At 32.9% G+C, this 21434-nt stretch overlaps 1 protein-coding gene across 6 annotated transcripts in view; it reads left to right on the forward strand.

Annotated features, from left to right (window-relative positions):
* LOC148616000 (roundabout homolog 1-like) overlaps positions 1-21434 on the forward strand; it is an 88171-nt gene that overhangs the window by 39051 nt on the left and 27686 nt on the right. For all 6 annotated transcript variants that reach the window (XM_088582603.1, XM_088582604.1, XM_088582601.1 and 3 more), the window contains 3 exons: positions 16060-16374; positions 19470-19757; positions 20371-20631. In XM_088582603.1, the coding sequence (XP_088438729.1) occupies positions 16060-16374; positions 19470-19757; positions 20371-20631 (864 nt within the window). The remainder of the gene's footprint in view (positions 1-16059; positions 16375-19469; positions 19758-20370; positions 20632-21434) is intronic.

A 21434-nucleotide genomic window follows, 5' to 3' on the forward strand; every position in this document is an offset into this window, starting at 1 on the left:
CTGTCTCAATTGGTTCAGCTGATGACCAATATAATCTTTTCAAAGTTCTAACTCTTATAATAACCATTTGCATCTTGGTTTTTTTTTTCTGGAGAATTTTATAAATAATTATTGACAATGTATTTCAAATTTCTTAACAGTAGGCATCTTTAAAATTATTGACCATGATATTCAGATATGTCCATATCAAATTATTATTATTTTTAAGCTATTTTTATTCATTCTTTGTTATTTTTGAAACAACAAGAGGATACAGGATAGGAAACTGATAGTTATGAACTTTAATTTGAAAAAAAATTCACTGAAAGTTATCATTTTATTGTTTAATTCTAAAGCATTTCACAAATGCTATCAACAAAGAGTCTCTGGTTCTGACCCATCAATGAACGTGTGGAAATTAAACATTCTAACATGTTGTGTGCAGACAGTGATAATAGTATCAGATATTTCTTTACATTAGGGCTGACAATCATTATTACATGATGACTCCATATACCTATAAAAAACATGCAGGCATGATTCTTTGAAGCAGCTCAGTCCCTTTGAAGTGAGAAATTTGTTACTTTAACAATTAGCATCAGCTGTTCACAGCCATGAACAACAAAAAGAAGTGAGGCATAAGTTTGGGACCATCATGGCTATAGCAAGGGGGCGTTGCTGCTGTTGCTTTACACAGCATGAATGGTGTACCTAAACTTTCACAATCATTTCATCTTTTTCTTGTTTTTGATTTCCTCTTTTCTGTTGACTATGGTCATTTTTTTCTATTGATTAGTTTATAATGAATGACAAATGCATTTCTTAGTCAGATCTGTGTTTCCAAAGTCATTTGAAATGGAATCATTTTGGAAGTAGCTAAGATCTTTTAAGGTTTCCAATTTAAGTTAACCAGGTTTTATTGAGGCAAATTATCCTTACATATGTAGACGATTAAAACTTTATGTTTCTTGTAATTAATATTATGAAAAAGCTATGTTTTAATTATCATAAATAAATGTTTACATAAGTGCCAAGTCAGAGCTTAAGTGATCGTGTTTGTTTCAAAAGCTTGGCAAGTTTAATGTGTTTTCAATCAAATTCACCAAGATTCCCGCCATAAAATTACAGTTTATTAGTAATATCACACTAGCATATAACCTAAGGCCTGCTTTTAATTGAAATTGTGCTCTGTTGAGTGCATGTCACATTAGAGAGCTTTGTTTTAAGTGCAAATCATGTAAAATAATTAATAGAAGAGCCAAAATATTAATTTAAATTGAGAAACACAAGCTTAACATTAAAGTGCATCCTTTTTCTTACAAAATAATTTTTGTTATCATCAAAAATTAACTTAGACCTTAGTATTACAGTTGTAAAATTACACCAAAAGTACTGTGCACCTGTTGTAAGGACAACCCAGTTAGGAAAACAGTGGAGGTGTACCATATCCATTTGTGAAACCTTACCCTGATAAATTTATTATATAAGTTCTCAGCCTATAAACTTTGACAAATACAGATTTATTTGAATTATTACACATAATAACACATTTCAGTGAAAGATAAATGTCTGATCTCTCTTCTAAAGCATCAGGTTTCTGTTAAAGCCATTTCCACTGTTATTAAGTGAGGGGAAACTTAATTTACGGATGAGACTTGATAAACTTGTATGGATTTACAGTGTAAGTCAAGCAGAGATATTATAGATATTATACTATAGAGTATGATATATAGAACTATAAACAGATTATTTAGTTCTTTAGAGTCTCTTGCCAATATTTGACTGCAGCCTGAGGTAAGAGACAGAAATCAGGTTCTTTGGTGCAGACTACAACCTACTTCATATAATTACCCAGTTGTTCAAGTCATTGTTACGGAGTATATTTAGTAATGAGCTACATCTGATGCTGTTATACCATTGGACACCTGTATTTCTGTTGTATCTGTCTTGTGATATTTTCTTGTTTTATTTAGCTGTTATGATTTTATATTTCCTCAGTTAATGATAGGCAAAACTTGTCCATTTTGTCTGATTGTGTTTCACATGTTTATCTTATTTCTGTGTTGGAACTATTTGAAGTTACTTAAGATAATTTTATGGTAGGGTTTAACACATTTCTGTTTTGTTAAAGCTTCTTAATTTCTTTGACATCTCCCCTTCTTGTGAAACTTGGTCTTACTAAATCTGTGTCATAGTACTATATAAACTATTTTGTAGCTGAAGAAAGGTTTTTCTGTTCTAGATGACTTACTGATTAAAACATATGTCCACTGGGATTCCATAGCATCTCCTTAACTGTTTAAACTGATTTGTATAACAGCCTCCTCTATATTATGGAGTAAACTTGTAAAATACCAAAACCAGTGTATCACTTGGGACTTGTTTTAAGGAACTAATATGTTTTAACCTGATATATAATCGATGTCATACCTGGATTACCTGGATGTACAGGTAAAAATGGCTGCATTTGCATTGGTTGGGTCATAGGGTAGTTATTGTTCTAAGTGCTTTGGATGGAGTGTGGAAAGAGTACCATGGAAGGTTACGTTAAAGGTCCTGAACATCAAATGAATAGTAAGACCAAGACAACTTTTGCAACATTTACATTCAATTTATTTTATGCATATTCAATTTGTGAGATCAGTTTCTAGGTCTGAAGAAATTAATTAAATAAAGGATCAGAGGTTTTCCCTATGGTACAGGATTAATGCTTGGTCATAAATGCAAAGTTATTGAGGATTATTTGTTTTACTCAATTTACATGAAATATACTACCATGTTTATGGCTTCGATAACAAAATTATCTCCCTTCATGTGAATTTATTGTTGCTGTGACTAGATTACCTCCCCTGATTACAGTTACTTTTTGTTTGCATTAGTTAATTACATTTCTACAGTTCACATAACTCACTAGGGTTCCACATCATTAAAACTTCAGTATAGGCAAAAATTCAAAAGATTGTTGACATCCAATTTCATTGCATCCCCAATACCATGAAATTTATTAAGGCTTTCTGATTTGTAATACAAGTGTTGCTACATTTTTGTAATTTTTTCGGATTGGACATGGGTCATTAAAGCTTAATTTGTATTGTGGAGTGTACAGTGGATTCATCATTAGACATGCTGGAGGATTAGAGTCAAATAACCATGCATTTGTAATTTGCACGAAATATGAATTAAAATGAGAAACATTGCCTATGTTTCCTAATTATTGGAGTAGTGGTATCTTATTTTCATTGTTTGTAAGTGAAATATATGATTATCAAAAATGTTGGTTATGTAAAAACTTATATTTTTAAAGAAAAAAATATTTTTCCAAAGAATTATTGTTAATGCTTTTTTTTTTTTCAAAGGCCAGGTGAGCTATTGCCATCACTTGGTGTCTGTCGTCGTCGTGGTTAACAATTGTACAAAACACAAAACTCTTCTCCTCTGAAACTACTTGACTGATTAGAACTAAACTTGGTATAATGTTCCTTTGGGTATCCTGCATAGAACTGATGTGGGGAAATTTGATTTGTTGAAAAAATATTGCCGCCATTACTAAAAATAGAACATAGGGGTCATACAGTAGTTTTTCACATATATCTCCAAAACCTTCAGGTTTAGCTAAATTCTGACATGGGTAAAAGTGTTCAGCATGATGAGGTCTATCTCTGATCAAGTTTTGGTTTTAATCTGTTAAGCCATGTTGGAGTTATTGCCCTTTTTCAACGATTTTTGTTATTTTTGATATTATTTCTTTCAAAAATCTTCTCCTGACACTACTTGACCAATTGAAACCAAATTTGTTATGAATATTTCTTGGGGTATCCTGCATAGAATTGATATGGGGATTTATGATTCGTGGAAAAACATGGCCACCATTACTAAAAATAGAACATAAGGGTCACACAGTAGATTTTTTTATATATCTCCAAAACCGTTAGGTTTAGCTAAAATCTGACACGGGGGTAAAAGTGTTCAACATGATGAGGTCTATCTCTGGTCAAATTTTGGTTTTAATCTGTTGAGCCATGTTGGAGTTACTGCCCTTTTTCAATGATTTGCTATTTATAATGTTACTTCTTTCTAAAATCTTCTCCTCTGACACTACTTGACCAATTGAACCCAAACTTGGTATGAAGGTTCCTTGTGATATCCTGCATAGAACTGATGTGGGGATTTTTGATCCATAAAAAAACATGGCCCCCATTACTAAAAATTGAACATAGGGGTCAGACAGTAATTTTACGCATATATTATCAAAAATGTTAGGTTTAGCCAAACTCTTTCAATTGCTGAAATGATCCTTATTATAAGGCCTTCAAAAGTCTTCAGAGGTCAAAGTTGTCAGGCGACTCCTTGTAAGAGTTATAACCCTTGAAAGATGAATTTTTTTTTTTAGTTTTCAGCCAATATCTTGAAACCTTTAATAGTTAGAAAGAAATTTTCATTTGCTGAAATGATCCTTATAAGTCGTACCGAAGTCTTCTTGAGTCAAAATTTTTGGACATCTCCTTGTTAAATTTATTACCCTTGGAAGACAACTTTAACCAGGTGAGCTCATGCTCCTTGGGGCCTCTTGTTTATGGATAGTAATTGATCATTTTTGATCATTTAAGGATATTATTGTATGGTTGCAAACACTAACCTTTGAACCAGTTCTGATAGAATTTGACACATTCCCAGCTTTAGTAGGTATTTTACGATGATCAGGAACTCTGGCACTATAAATGTTAACTGATACATAAATAAAATTCAAAATTATCTGACTTTAAAATCAGCAGTTCTTAGTGCATACATATCTATCATAGGTAAACAATGGGGAAATTGGGTGTTGGTTTTCTGCTATTTTATCTAGATTACATGTAACTAACTATTCAGGATATGTTACTTTGTTTAATGCTGACATTTTTTTATTGATGTATTTTACTCTAATTTGACTCCTCCCCTTATTTTTTTTTTTATCTGTGCAGGATATGAGTTGTAAAACATGAATTTGGAATTGTAAAACTTTCAGGTAGACATGTAGTCTTGGCAGACATGCATGTTTCACTCAAGATAAAAATTAATTGTTGGTGTTTTAACTTTTAATGCTGACATGTATTCTTTACTTTGAGGGTTTTATACCACAAAAACATAAGATTTTATGTCATACATGTCATTTTATGAATATTTGTGGCTCAACATATTTTTGATTTCAATCGTCACTTCAATGAAACTTTATTTTAGAATGTCTTGGTGATTTTTTTTTTAAAGAAATAAAATCTGCCACTTGTGCTGATTATATTCTATTTTTTTATATTCAGTTGAAATTATTGCATGAGAAATAAAATGAAATTGAAAAGCCAAGTTTTGTAAAAGACAATTAGTCAAATTTGTATTTGTTTAAGGAGGGGGTTGGTCCCAGGTGTACAAATACAAATCTTTTAATATATGTTGTAAGAATTAGTTGTACATTAAAAATATAAAATTATCTTATGATAACTTATATGGTGACTTGAGTACAGATATTTTTTTACACACCCCTTTTTGACACATGTTTTGGTATGACTCCAGAAAAAAGAACACCTGTAAAGGTTTTAAAAGATCTTTTCTTATTGGAATGAGGATTCCTTTTGTTTTTGAGTTATGGAACTCTTAAAGGCCTAAATTTAAGGAGGATTAGGTTATATTTATTGGACTATGGCAGGGGTTCAAGAGTGAAAGGTACTAGACTTTTTTGCATCCTAAATGAAAGGTCCACAGGAAGATAGTGGTAAGTCCTCCATAAAAGTAATTGTAAAAATCCTTGGTGAACGAAATTATATTGGTCTTGTATCAGAAATTGACAGTCCTGAACCTCAGACCAGCACTAATTTGAACCCCTGTGATGAGATCCTCCCTGTTGTTATGTTATATCTATTAATGTCCCCCCTGCCTTGATGACCTCTCCAGCCATTAACCAATTACATGGATGCATTCCTTACTGTCATTACATTTCACTGAATTAGTTTAGCAGAGGGAAAAAAATTCACAATTCAATTATAGAATGTGCCTTTTGACAACATAAGTAATTTGTTCTATTTGCAAAGAAATGAAAGCAACAACTGGGATGGAAAGGGGCTCTCAGAGGGATTTTTAACTGATTTTAAAACTGTTTGTTCAGAGATGATACTTTATAAAGGAATCAGGAAAAAAAAACAGCAACAGAAATCGTTTGTTTGTGTTTCCTTGCTATTCATCACCATTGGGAATCACATGTGATTGTTTTAAATGCAAAAAGAGTATTTATCTTACAGAAGTTTGATAGTTCATATAAAGAATACCATTATTACATTTACACTATTTCTTTTGATTTAAATATTCATAGCAAAATTATAGGAACAGGTTAACAAAGATCTAGAGAAGTTGGGGAGATATCAGGGGGTAAACATCATATAAATAGACTTGACGAGAGGAAACTTTACAAGTAAGAAGCTCCTGTAGAACCTCTAGACTGATGTAAACAAATCAGTAGGAAACTGGGAAAGAAAATTGATTTTGATGGAACTTATTCTCAGTATGAAACTGTACAATTGTCAGACTAGGACAATAGTTCAAACTGTGTGTAAAACCAATTAACATTGTAAGGTTTATGATCAGTAGATATATAGGATTCTGTAGTATGTAGTAACTACAGCTGATTTATTACTGCTGGTCACAAATACAACATAAACTAGAAACATAAACTGAAAACTTGTCAAAACGTTAATTGGTGTGTTTTGTTAGGAGTCGTTCATCTGTCAGTGGTAATGATCTTAAGACATGTTGTCTTCTACATCAATATTAAAACTGACAACATCCTGGTCTGGTTCAGTTTATACCAACTTTCATTTAGAAGTCTAAGTTGACTGTGGTAACCTCCATGGTTCAGATTAGCTGTATCTACCTCCAGAATAGATGTCTTTGTTGACTGCGGTAACTTCCATGGTACAGTTGAGCTGTGTTCACCTCCAGTCTGAGAGGTCTTAGTTGACTGTAGTAACTTCTGTGGTACAGTTGAGCTGTATCCACCTCCAGAATAGATGTCTTAGTTGACTGTGGTAACTTCCATGATACAGTTAAGCTGTATCCACCTCCAGTTTAGAGGTCTTAGTTGACTCTGGTAACTTCCATGGTACAGTTGAGCTGTGTCCACCTCCTGTCTAGGAGTCTTAGTTGACTATGGTAACTTCCATGATACAGTTGACTTGTATCCACTTCCATCAAGATTTTACCTTCATTGTTCATTTGAGCTATTTCCATTTGCAACTAGAGGTCTTCGTTGAAAGTGGTAATCTCTTGGTTTACGGATATAATGAAAAAAATGAAAATTAGACTTTAGAAATATTAGCATACATCCTCACCCTGACATAACTTCCTTGTTTTACTATTTTCTAAATGAGTTCTGTCTGAATGACAAATCAGAAAGTGTAAGTAAGCATTTCCCCTCTGTAACTCAAGTTAGAATATTAATCTTATGTTGCATTAATACCACATGGTGGGGCTTTCTACTTACTCCTATTATGAAATGCAAGATTCTCTTTAAATTTTATCAAAAGGTTTTGAAAAATCGGATTAGGCACTTGTTGCATTGTAATTCTTTGTTTTCATACATCAATAACTAGGGATGAGGATTTAAGATGACTGATATAGACAAAATAGTGTAACCACACACCAAGTTATACTGCAGAAAAACTATTACAAGTTGAAAAAGTACAGTCGCCTGCAGGATAACCTTCACATTAAAAAGGTATCCTGCAAACATCCTCTTGTAACAGTGCAGCTGTATAAAAATCTCTATAATCCTATAAATCTTCAAGTTTACCATTTAACAAATTTAGATAATTATGGCTGCTTAGCTTAAAAGGGTTCCTGCTGGCTCCATAACAGCTGCCCAATAAAACCATTATCAAACTTCATCCTCTAATTTGCCATGTTGTGAGGAGGGCCATCATTTTGTTAAGTATGGGTGTCAAAAAGGTGCATGGATTGTATCTACAGTAGTCATATCGGCCATGTTGTTTTTTTGCCTGACTTCCTGTAAGTACATGTTTCCCAGATGTCTTATCATAGACACTTTTCCATTGGTTTTGTATTTTATTAATTATGTTTTTTTTTTTTTAAACTCAAGAGGCTATATTATATTTTATGTGTTTTACTAACTGTTACAAGGAAGTCTATGATGAATTTAATGGTCTGACCAGATGTTATGTGAAGGTCTGAAGAGGTATCTTGTGTTTCACTTGTGTTTATCTGATACATGATTAGGTACTCTGTGTGTCTCTGAGAGACAATTACCATAGTAAGTGTTACCCTGAGAGGTATTACATCCAGGAGTAAGCACATGACCCATCAGGTTCAGAAAAGTACTATAGGGACAAGAATCTTGTGACATACTAGAAACATACACTTCCAGGATCATGACATTCCAAAAAGGGGAGAGAGTACTGACTGGCCTAAGAGGGGCCTACTCCAGTGAGTTTCAGTTTTGTCTTTATAATCAGTCAGACTTTTCAAGCATAAAGGGGGTTCTGGACCATCCCCTATAACTAAAGACACTTTATCAGAATATAAAATGGCTAGAATTTTTACAACTTCTTTGAAGATTAAGCATATTACTTGCTGATAAAAAAAATAATAATTTCTAAAATGTTTAAAAAAAAAATAAATGACTACTTGAGTAAAGAATCCTGACTCGGTAGGTGTCAATTGATACTCCTCTTTTGTCAACCTCAAGGAGAAGGAGGCTTTTTAGACATTCTCCTTCACTTATAAAGTTGGTAGAAGATTGAGAGAAAATTTAGAGGTGCAAGTAATGGGATACTTTTGAAGTTGCATCAAAAGCACAATAAAATGAATTCCACTAGATATTTTCTATCTGTTCTTTAGGTGCAATTGTGGGAATTATAAATAATACTGAAAATACAGACACATTAAGTTATGAAAATCTCAATGCTCTTCACCAGTTTTCTAAAACCTGCTTTATGGTACCACATCAAGAAGTTTTCTAGACAGTTACTGTAGGTATGATCATCCTTTTCTATGCTAGAGACTTCACAAAACAACAGATGTGAATACAAAATTTCAAAGGCTTATGACATGAAAGGTTTGCTCTTCATATTTAAAATACATCAAACTTCTGTTATAACAAGCAATATAATTGCTGCCACAACTTATACCAGTAAGAAATACAGCCAAGCATGAATGAAGCCTTCATCTTGATCATGTTATATCTTCATTGACCCCTGACGGAGAGGTTAGGGGTATAAGGTAACTCTTTAATGTACCTAAGTTCTGTGTTGTTGATACACCCAGTTAGGTATTAGTGTGCCTGGTTCAATGACTTACGTTGGAGAGTGATCAAACTTATTTGATTCTCACAGACAACTTGGATTTTCAATTAAAACTCTCGTAAGACTTGCCAAGTGCAGAGCCTTTTTCTATGAAAGTTAGTCAACATACCAGTACTATTTCCTCCATGTTTTTATTAGATATGCTTGTTGTGACTTATTTGTTCTTCTTTAAAATAAAACTCACAAATTTTCTCAATTTTTCATCTTACACTGCAGTGGTTTTGGGTTATAGTTCACAGATCCTTACTGTTTGTAATAGTATGTCTGTCTTAGTCCATTCATTACCTGGTGTCAGGAAGAACATGCTTATTTTGCTATGGGTCAAAAACTGCACTTGTTACCTCATACAATTTGCATTTTCATGTTTGGAACTCATTTAATCATAACTACTTTCTTCTATTACACTAACAATTTTAAATAATGGTATAAAAAAAAACTTAAGTCATTAAAACTTTTTATGCAGAAAATCTACAATGATTTTCAACTGTCTGTTTGAAGTTTGGCTATTGCTTTCTGCTTTATAAGTTTGGAATCAAACAAGCAGTTAAAAATCCATAAACTGCACTGGAAAATCACTTTGTAGGAGGGACTACCTTGATTTTGTTCAGGTGAACACAGCCTCAATATTGTTGTTAGTAAGTATTAAATGTGTTATGAATATTGCTGAATTAGATATTATGGAAATATTGGGTAGTATTTTACACTGATTTCATTACAGGGTGGAAGGCTGACTGTTAGAAGGTGAACTTGTCTGTTTTTGATCTGTCCAGATGGCTAATGGGGGGTTCTGACATAACTTAACAACATTTAACAAATTCCTTAGAAGTTTTTGATGGATTCTGTTCCTTGCTGGAATGAATTACGACAAGAAAGGAAATTGGGCTATTTTTTTCATAATTGTTTGCACAAGTTTTGGCTTAAATATTGACAAACCTTATGGAAGGCATAAAGGTTTGGGTATTTTTTTCTCTGTCATTAGAGATTATTTTAGATTGAAATGATTCATACAGGTCAGCATTATAATTACAGAAGATGTAATTTTATAACTTTTATACATGTATGTTTTCTCCAGGAACACAAAAGTAAACAGTGTCATCTGTTGACTGTCTGTAATGTTCACGTCCTTCAATATTTTGGCTTGATCAGCTAAATACTTCAAGTTTCTGATAGTGGTCAAGGGTATACTATTGTATAGTGTTGATTGAAGAATTGGCTACTTACCTTAGGATTCTATATTAAAGTGTTGACAGCTTTTGATGCATCAGTATTGATAGGTGCATGTTGAGTTACTGGCTAGTGGTAGACAGAACTATGTCATCATAAGCAAGATTACCCAGGTTCAACAGTTGATTTTAGAGAGAAAAACTAAAAATCACTATATTACAAAAAAAAAAAAAAAAACTGCACAAAATCTAAACAAAACCCTCTTAAAGTTTTGGAGATTAAAAAGATATTTTTTGCATTTAATCAGAAATGTTCAGCATACAGTATTTGTACAACATGTCAGGTTAGAATATAGTCAATGTTGGTTTATACAAAAGTAAGGTCATCCTATTCTCACAATCTTTTGAAAGTCATCAGTTTAAGTTGTGCTTGACCTTTATCCAACTTATGTCATTACGTCATCTGATCCTTTGCCGACTCTTTCCCCTCAGTCACCAAAGCCATAAATCTAGTGGCAGATTTATTTAACTGTACTTGCTATGGCTTTGGATTGAAATAGAAGTTCTTTGTTATCTGTCTGATAAAGAATGAGGGTGCCTCCACCAAATGTAAACTATGTCTGAGAGGCCATAAATGTCTCGGTCAACTGCAGTGATGAATACTGTTGAAGACAGCTTTAGTTTCTGGTTGATTCTTCTGATATCAGTGTACACTGGTTACCTTAGAGGATAGCATCAGTATTATTACACTATAACTTCACAGATTTATCTAGTGCATTGTTAGGCTTTGTTGTTAGATCATAAACACCAAAAGTACGGGAAATATCATGATGTTAATTAGCATTGAGGCTTTCTTCATCTCTTACTACAAAAGATTATGAACTTCATTTCTCCAATAGTTTGTGAAGACACTAAATCCTCCTCATTGGACGAGCTGTTAGAATAACTTGGTTTGTTTATAACCAACTTCACTTATTTATCTCTGTGTTAAGCCAGATAAGCCAAATGAATAAAGCATAGTGATAATGTGTTATTCTCATTTCATCCTAAATCTTATATCTCATTAAGCAAACATTGGATTTCCTTGCAACTTGTAAAAATTCACAGGCTGTATTTTAATGTGTTTTGCTAAACTGAAATGATATTTTCTCATCAAGTTATGAAATTGTCATTACTGAAATTTGTAGATGAAAGATAAGAAAAGTCAAGGTTGTATTTACTGATGTAACAAGTGATCCAGTATAATGAGATTGATGTAAGGGGATCCAGTGCTATATTGTACTATCATGGCATGATTGCCCATGCCTTGTTGCAGGGTCTGTTTTGCCTTCATTGGCCTTAATATTCAGAATTGTCCCTCCTTCGAACAGTATTTTACTATGAGTGACCTTTGTCTCCGATATCAGCTGTTGTTGTTTTTGTTTACAATCTCACTAATCAGCACCTTAGATGATACATGTACATGCAATATTTACATAATATTATGCCCTGTGTCACTAACAGTATCAGGTAGTACTTACTTTCATGGAGGGACTGTTAGTGTTATTTATACTTTTCTGATCAGATCAATAAAGTTCATGTGTATTGTTTACAGTAGAGTAATGTAAGTTTATACAGATGGAGTTTTCATCAAGAATCCCTTGGCTGGAATTTACATCATTAACTTTTATTACACACCAACTTTTGTTTCTATTACGCCATTTTGCCTGCAATCTAAGCAAGATAAAAGGCAATGAAAATTCTTGTTATAGTGTAGTTACTACAAAGATCTGGTAAACACTAAGGTATAGTGCTAATAAAACAGCTAATATTAGGAATTTCTCTAGAAGGACAATAAAACCCAGTAGCTTTGAAGTTCTATATCACACCTCTAAATATTTATTTTTCTCACATAAATATATTGCATTGCTACAGGAATAGTCAGTTATTCTCAGGATGGTATTGCCCTATTGTTTCTACCGTTACGGTTAGTGGCCAGTAATTAAACAAAAATAAATCTTGTTTATTTACACCTAGCATGGGTCTATCAGTGGTTTTATGTTAGAAATTCCTTACACCTGTGTGTGAGCCAAACTTGTTTCTGTAACATGTAAACAGATATTATTTTAGCATTGAGTGTATTTCTTTAGTTAAAATAACCACATCAGTTCTTAATTCCAGCTGATCACAATGGAAAATCCTCACTTTAATTAGAAGCCAAACAATTTTTTCTCAGTCTTTTTATTGCTTTAGAATCCATTATCACTGATTATGTTGTGGTGTTATTACTTCCTTGACTTTTTTATTTTTTTCTCAGATTGTTTACTTTTAAAAAAAAAAATGAAATAAAATTTTGTCTTTTGATTTAGAATGGAAAATCCTTGTCTTAGATTTGCAAGGGACCTAAATAAATCTGGCATTCTCCAAAACATAAAATGCTCTGGATGTAAAGCATGCATCTGAGTTTGGTTAGGGTTTCTTGATGTATGTACTGATATTTTTTTTCTTCTTGCACTTAAGAACGCTGAGAAAAGCAATAATTCACCATAAATAACTCAAACAGAGACACCCAACCAGTGATCTATATCATATTATGTCAACTTGTGCATAATTTCTGGGTATAAACAACCCAGTTGTATGCTAGTCAGTTGTATAGTTTGGTATTTCTCCATGGCATGCCTTGTATGAAATAAAGCTGTGAGATGGGTATAATCCCCTTACAGAAGGGTGTGGATCTACCAGTGTTATATACTGTTTTGAGTGACAGTAATACTGTATTGTTGTATAGTAGATTTTTTATTTCCCTGATCTTTGAACATTAATACCACTTCTGCAGGATTTGATGTAATCAGCTCTAGGACATGTGTGGTCTTAATTCTTCATATTAAGTCCTCAGGTAGTCTATGTAATATCTATAGACAATCCCTGTCTTAGAAAGGAGATTTTATTGGGTGGCCATACTTCCTGTTTAACCATGAATGAATTCATGAATGACAATTGTTACCACCATATATAGAAAACAGTAAGCTTAAATTCATTTCAAGATAAATGTTATTTTTTTTTAACTAATTCAATACCTAATTTAATTGTCTGTGTTCTAGGACTTTGTATGGTCTTCGACCTTTGACATATTAGACCCTGTAAGCCTCTTGTCCATTAGATACAGATATGATGCCTAGCACTCTAACACCTGGTTAAGCAATAGTATTAAGGTAAAGTGCATCAATAGTGATCAGTAAACCATTACAGCAGATAAACTGTGTAAATCTGTTTGGAGTTTCACTGATAATCAATCAATAATAAACCCTTAATAGACCTTTGATATTGTGGACATGGTTCTTCAAATTGTGTTGATATTTTCTGATTATTTTATCTCAGTCAATGCATTATCTGCCAGATTTACATGTAATCTGTGAATATGTTTGACATGCTAATCCTTTTGAGTGGACATGGTCAGGCTGTCCACCATATACTACTGGTACCTTAAGTGATTACCTAAGCAAAGGCAGGGGTCAAAATAAGCAATCTCCTTCTGACCTGTGACAACATATGTTATGACAGACAAGTCAAAGTAGAACTGAGCTTGTCCCTGGGTCACCGAAGTTTGTATGCTTGACCAATAGGTCCAATTTTTTTCTACCTCTGTAAAAAGCAGGTTGATGTTACAAAATTGATATTTAGTATTACCCACCAAATTGCATTAAACTTAAGATTATAGCTCATTGTCAATAGTTAATTCCTACCCAATTAATTTCTGGTAACACAGCTGAATTACTGCACTGTCAACTAACACAGCACTATATTGGCCATGTTAGAGCATGGGCTAAGGTGCTGACTGTAGATGATATTTTTATCTTGTCTCTGACCACTAACTGGCCATTAGAATAATAAATCCTTGCCTGCCAATCTCACTGTAATGAAATTCTATTTGTTTTGATGGACATTTCCAATAAAAAGCAGTTTGTGCCTCTAATTAAATACTCAGGCTTCTGATTAATTACAGTAATTATCTCAGTGGGGAAGAATTTACTGCAAAGCTGCCTTCAGATACTGACCCATATATCAAAACCTGGCATAGGATTCTTATAATTTTCTAGGCACTGGTCAACAGACATTCTTTAGTTTTAGACAATTCATCATTGTGTCATGTTATCTCTAATTGATTGGCAATTTTAGTATGGAATGGAAACAGTCATTTAGCATGATTAGGTTGATTCTACATGGCTAACATTTAGAAGGGGGGCAATTTTGAGTTCTGTTTTCAGATATTATATGGTGGTATTTGTTACTTGCAGAAGAACAGTCTTTGAAAGGCAGACATCATAAAGTTCTGATTAAGCCCTTAGCAAAAGTTGTTGCATGGTTTCCATCCTAGGTTAAGGTCAAAGTAATGGCCTGCAATAAATAGGAAAAGATAAAATAAATGGACAAATTACATTGTAATGACCACTAACTATAAGACCCTATAGAAGGTATGATAACAGATTGTGTTGTGTCAAATTCCCCAGTGGAGAAATTCTACTCTTTAATCATATCCATGTTCACTTGTAAAACTCTTTAGGTCAGTATTTGTGTCATGAAATTTTCTGTCTGGTTAAAATGGTCCATTGGAAATTTAGTCATTAATTTTGATACTTAAGCCATAATTTGTAGACCGGACCACCTGTTACTTGGATGAGTTAATGACACATGAGGAGGAATGTGATGTAACATTCTGATAAATTACCTCCCCTTACTGTTATATCTTCATCAATAACAGCTCCCTGTAGAAGCATCAAACAAAATGGAAATTTAATGGTCAATAAAAGGAAATAGTCTGAAGTGTCCAGTTGGTGTGGACAGTTAGAATTCATGCTGTTTTAAGTGGGTAGTTAAAATCAATCAATATTTGTCAAGTTTAAAAATCAATGAGACAGATCCATGTTTAAATGACAATAAGGAGAAATGCAATATGTCCATCAATATGGTCAAAAATGCCACCTATCAAAGTTAGGATAGCCATAGTCTTTTCTATAGATCAAAGAGTAAGCAAGGACAACTTTGCAAATCTTCCTTTAGGCTTTTTCTTGTTATTATCACATTCACAAACTTGGAAATAAAATAACAAAATTATTTTTACTGTAAACTTCCATGCAATGAATGTCAGATATACGTAGTTCATTTAGTATTTTGTTGGTTTATTTAGGTATTGTCAATGTAAATAGAAGTGCAGTAACAGGTGTCCATGTTATCTTCACATCTTTGAAAACTATAAAACTCAGGTGTTTCAAATCATTGATATTTGATCAAATCAGATTTTTATGCTATATTACAAGATGGAGTTGCACTTTCAAAGGGAAGTTCACATGTATGCATACATATCATGGTAATATCATGATCCAGTGTCATAACATCTGAGAGTATCTGCAACCAGAAAGTCTGCTATTACAAATGGAAAAAAGCTTTGATGATATATTTGTGAGAAATGATATTCTTTGTGAATGTCTAAATGTACAAGTATAGACAACATGAAACAATGTTTTAATTGAAAGTTTTTTTTAACGATAGCTGTTTTATGTCATCTACAAAATTAAGTAGCATCATTGTGTCTTTTTCAGCTGCCTCAAGCTTGCCTAACCCACGAATTGTTGAACACCCTCAAGATGGATACGTGGCAAAGGATGAACCTGCTTCTCTGAACTGTCGAGCTGAGGGTGACCCTAAACCTAAAATAACATGGTATAGAAATGGTATCACTGTGGAAACCAGTCCTCAAAACCCTTATTCGAATCGTATGATCTTCCCTGATGGCAAATTATTCTTTTTAAGTGTTGTTCACAATAAAAAGGATACTGACACAGGAGTTTATTACTGCAATGCTACAAACAGGCATGGAACCGCCATCAGTCGGAATGCAACACTTTCTATTGCAGGTGGGTAGTTCTGGTTGTTACACCAAAGTTTGAGTACTTCATACAAAAACCTTGTACCGGTAACTAATCATTGCAGTACTGCATGAGTTAAGTAGATATCGCTTATATAGAGCCTCAACCTATAAAAAAACCTTCAAAAGTTGTTTGTTTTGACTGAGGCATGTACTCTGATTATTCTTGGATCAATCCTTGCATATCAATTTGGAGGAAGCAACCTACCCCATAGCATGTGCCTGTCCTTTAATGTCAGTAATACTTGTCTTTACAGTGTGTCATAATTGTCAAATACGTCACAGTTTCATAGAACAAATAATATGGCAAACAACACAAAAAATTTGTAATCTAAATTGATACTAACTGTAACAGCTTCAACTCATTAGGGGAAAAGTACATACTGTATAAATATTGATTAAGGCATACTATAGAATCACATCAAAGGAAGCATGGAAAGGACTCGCATATTCACAAATTGTGCAGTACTTGCATATGATATGACACCATATGTGGATCATTAATCACGTGAGACAAGGAACTCAGATTGTACAAATTACTTCTTCTTTGTTCTGATGGCTTCTCTCAATAACAAACAATAAAATGTCACACAAGTTGTAGGATAGTGACAGTAGCTGTAATAATAGGTACTTCTGTCTACACTTGACTTAAACAAACATGTGCTCTATAGAATCTCATTGTCTGTAACACAAAGGAATAGAAGTATTTCAGGGGTCAGGGAAGAAGTTTGAATCTTGGTAAGGAATGGTAATCACATATATAATGTAGGGCTTTGTCACTCTGTCTGTCTGTGTAGTTGGACAGTGATGTTTATTTAATTAGGTTCATCTTGGTTTTACATATTCATTAAGATGAAACAACAGATTATATGAAGATCTGATGGTTTCTAGATAATATTTTTAGATGCACACATTCCTGCAGTTTTTCTATTATTTTTTTTATGAAATATATCCCCCTATAATGAATTGTCCCACAAAGTCTGTTTATATGGTAATCAATGACTTACATTGGTACTATCACACCTAAATCACGTTCCTAGTTTATCACACCAAATCACGTTCCTAGTTACAAAATTTAAATTTAAGACAGGAAGTGTTTTAGATATAGAGCCTTTTCAAACACCAGAGATTTCCCCCTTTTTTTTTAAAGAAGGAGATTTGATGTGAACTTAAGTTTTGATCTGCAAGTAAAATTCTACTTGAAAAAAAAAGAGAAAATATTGATAAATTTACTTTGTAAAATGGTAGTATTTTATCTATGTAGAAAGCGAGATGAACAGATAGTTGTATTCCCTCCACAAAATGACTGACCCATCAAATTTCAAATTTTCTCTTTCAAACCAAGTCCCTGTATATTTTTGCATGGGTTTGAAGATGAAGAAGGTAATTGTACGAGTTCACCCATTTTGTTATTGATTGGGAAGTTCTTGTCCTTGTTAAAAGATTTTCTTCAAAAGATTTTACCTTTTTCTTTCAGTGAATAAAAAGAATTATAGTATTTAAGAAGAGTTACTTCCCCTTTTAGATTCTAATGCCATTTTGATTAAGAGAAAAACTTAATTAAAACAAAATGAATCAAATACTATTACCATGAGTTCCCACCCATCTGATGCTAAATCTTTGATGAAATTATCACCAATAACATGTGTATTCCAGGTTTACTGGTTGTTAAAAACATAAATAGTTACAAAAATTACAGAATTATTATTGTTTTATGGTTTTTTCCTAATGTTCAAGTGCAGCAATATGGTTGAATGCATCCAAATGACAACTTTTTTGCAATATATCATAAATTTTATTAGCTCTTGCATTGCCTTGCACTAAACGCAATTTTATTTTATGTCCCAGAAAAATTTTTTTAGGTACAAGAGATTATAGATATAATAGGATTATTATCCTAATGTTAGTGACAGATGGTAGGTGGTCTAACTTGAAATACCAAAAGAAATGTTTTTAGTTGCAGTTAAATTGATCAGGTTCAATTTTCTTGAAAAGTGAGTTATCTCTCTTCTTAGAAAAAGATTATATTTTTAAAGGAGTATCACCCCCTTCCTTTTCAGAAAATTTTCTCAGACACTAAATACTGCAAAATTTCAGTCTCTTTCTTTGGCATCTATTCATGTTTAAAGGCCACTTGTCAAAATTTTTGGTGGACCATTTGTGATGAAGATATACATAGCAGTACATATGTATGTTAGCTTAGCAGTGTAGAAGAAAAAGAATGAAATAAAAACGAGTAGAAAGGAAAGAAAGAAAGATGTTTTCAAATCATCACTAAAGATAATAGTATGTTATTACATCATTAACAATTTTATCTTTTGGAACATAAAAGTGAGTGGGTCACAAGTTATCAAAAGCCTTTTGTTATGTAACGAAACATCATATCACACATTGCCCCTTGCTTACACCCCCTTTGTGAAATATCTGGCTCTCAAGATTGAAACTGTAGACTTTCATAGATTGTTATCCTTGCTATAACTAACATGATCAAAAATAAGGGTTTTTAATATCTGTTTCTGATCTAACCCCAAGAAAGTGATATCACCAACTTCATTTTCATTTTGATAGAAGGAAGTTGATCATGTTATTTCAGCTGTATGAGGCTTGATTTGTTTGTTTGTCTAAGTTTGTCTGTGAAATGAGCAGTTGTTTAGATAAAACACGCCAGTTTCTTTGATTACCCATAAAACACATAGTTCTCTGCGAAAAACACAAGAAATTGATTGGGGAAACAACAAAATATATATACATAGAGAAGTATCAGTGGCTAACTTAATCACAAAAATCTTAGTTTGATTGTAGAATACAGTTTAGCTGGGGTTATAGTGCCAGGCTGACTTTGATGATTAAATAGATAGGTGAAATTGCTCTGTTTACGTAATTGTTTTGAATCAAAATGATCTTCATTTTACAAACTGGTAAAAACTAAGATTCAGAAGATTTAATTCAATATCTATCTTTGTTTTGTAGATTTGAAAATAACTAAATATAACAAGCTTTTTTTATTTTTGCTTTCAATAAAATAAACTGTATATAGTACAACATACTTCTGTTCTATGTTTTACATGTCTAAATGTGTTTCAGTTCTGAGGAGTGAATTTCGACTTCAGCCAAAGAACGTATCTACAGCCATTGGGGACACAGTACGATTCCAGTGTCGTCCTCCAAGAGGTGAACCAGAACCAAGAATTATCTGGAAGAAAGATAACGAACAAATAATCAGTGGTCCTAGTAACACCAGATTTGTTGTCACTGACAATGGGTCACTGAACATTAGCCAAGTAAGGAAACAGGACGCGGGAATCTTCACCTGTATAGCTATCAACCAGGCTGGACAGAAAGAGAGTGCCCCTGCAGTTCTCAGAGTCATAGGTATAGTGTTCAGGAATATGTCTCACTTATAATACCACCACTTTACAGGAGATATATGGTGATTATGGTGTCTATCTATGTTGATCCGTTTTTCTGTCCATAATTCGTTTGTTTTTGGTTTTTTTTCTGCAACTACATATTAACACCAAAAGATATTTTGACAGAAGCTTTATATAGGTATGCCACATCCTTGGATTTGATTTCAAAGTGAGGCAACATCAACTTCCTGTTAAACAATTCATTTCAAATACTCATAACTCATTTTGGTTAGTAGGAAGAAAACAAAGTGAAGTTGACATCTTCCAATTAACTACTTTCAGGGGAGTATACATCATTTAAGGTCTAATGTACAAATAAAGGAAAGAGACAAATGTTAGTCTGTTTGATTCTCATACAAAGATAAGTCTTGTCAAAGTATATAGCTAATATCATTTCCTTTTGTCTTTGACTCCTACATAAATTCTATTATGATGAAAAACTAGATTTCAGAAGGCATTAAAGCATCCTGGAAAGGAGAAAATATTAAACCCCCCAAAAAAGATCAAAATAAACTAGAATAATAAAAAATAGACAATAATTTTTATGGTGATATTGTTTAATGTTTGATTTTCAGAGAAGCCAAGTTTCAGAAGGTTCCCTATAGATATAACAACAAGGCTTGGCAAGACAGTAGATTTCCCGTGCGATGTTGTTGGGGATAAACCTTTACAAGTCACATGGAGGAAAGAAAAAGGAAAGATTGGTAGAATTACTACATTACGAGATCATACGTTACGTATTGAACAGGTGACCAGAGAGGATCATGGGATATATGTTTGTGTTGCCAAGAACCAAGTTGGAGAGGCAGAAGCTGTAGCAAGACTCAATGTTGAATGTAAGTTTTTTTAATAAAAAACTTTGACTAAATATTAGTATCTGATACTTTGAAAGCTGTCAAGACTGTCTGAATAGACACCTTGAACTAGTGCATTTTGTTACAGCAGGTAAAGTAGTTAAATTCAGAAGAAAATTATGGTCTCTCCGTGATCACATGACCATAACTTTTGTAGAAAAATAGACTTTCCGTGATCATATGACTCTTACTACAGAAGAAAAATATAGTCTTTCTGTGATCATATGACCATAAACTTAGGATATCCATCAGGAAATAGTCATTCTATCAATGGAAAATCAGTTCTATTCTCTAAAGTAAATTTGCTAAATTTGTATAAAATGAACAATAAAACCTTTAACATTGACGTATAGGGGTTTCAGAAGTTTTTAAATAATAGGGGATTTAGTTTTTGTTGATAATTGCTTCTAGATCTGTAAGTTTTCTGTCTGTGTGGTCACTATCAATTTATTAATTTGAAGAAACTTCTATTGAACTTGCATTGCCAGTTTAGGCATGTTTAATGGAAATAGTACATTTTGAAAAGGGTGACATAATTGAACAAATTATTACACAGTGATACTGTAATACAAAATAACATAATAGCCCTTGGAGGAAAAAATGTTTTCACCAGAATATCAAGTGTCAGAAAAATAATTTTGACAAGTTTATAGCAATGGTGTTTTAATTGGTGTGAATTTGATATTTCCTGTGCAGTATCTGTACATAAATAGAATGAAGAGTTATCTCACCTTAGTTTTATCTGTAAGGAAGATAGGTTGGAGCCACATCAATAAAAGTGATGC

The sequence above is a fragment of the Perna viridis genome, chromosome 5, assembly GCF_037379345.1.
Source record: "Perna viridis isolate PV_CMFRI_1.1 ecotype Kerala chromosome 5, ASM3737934v1, whole genome shotgun sequence".
Lineage (NCBI taxonomy): Eukaryota > Metazoa > Mollusca > Bivalvia > Mytilida > Mytilidae > Perna > Perna viridis.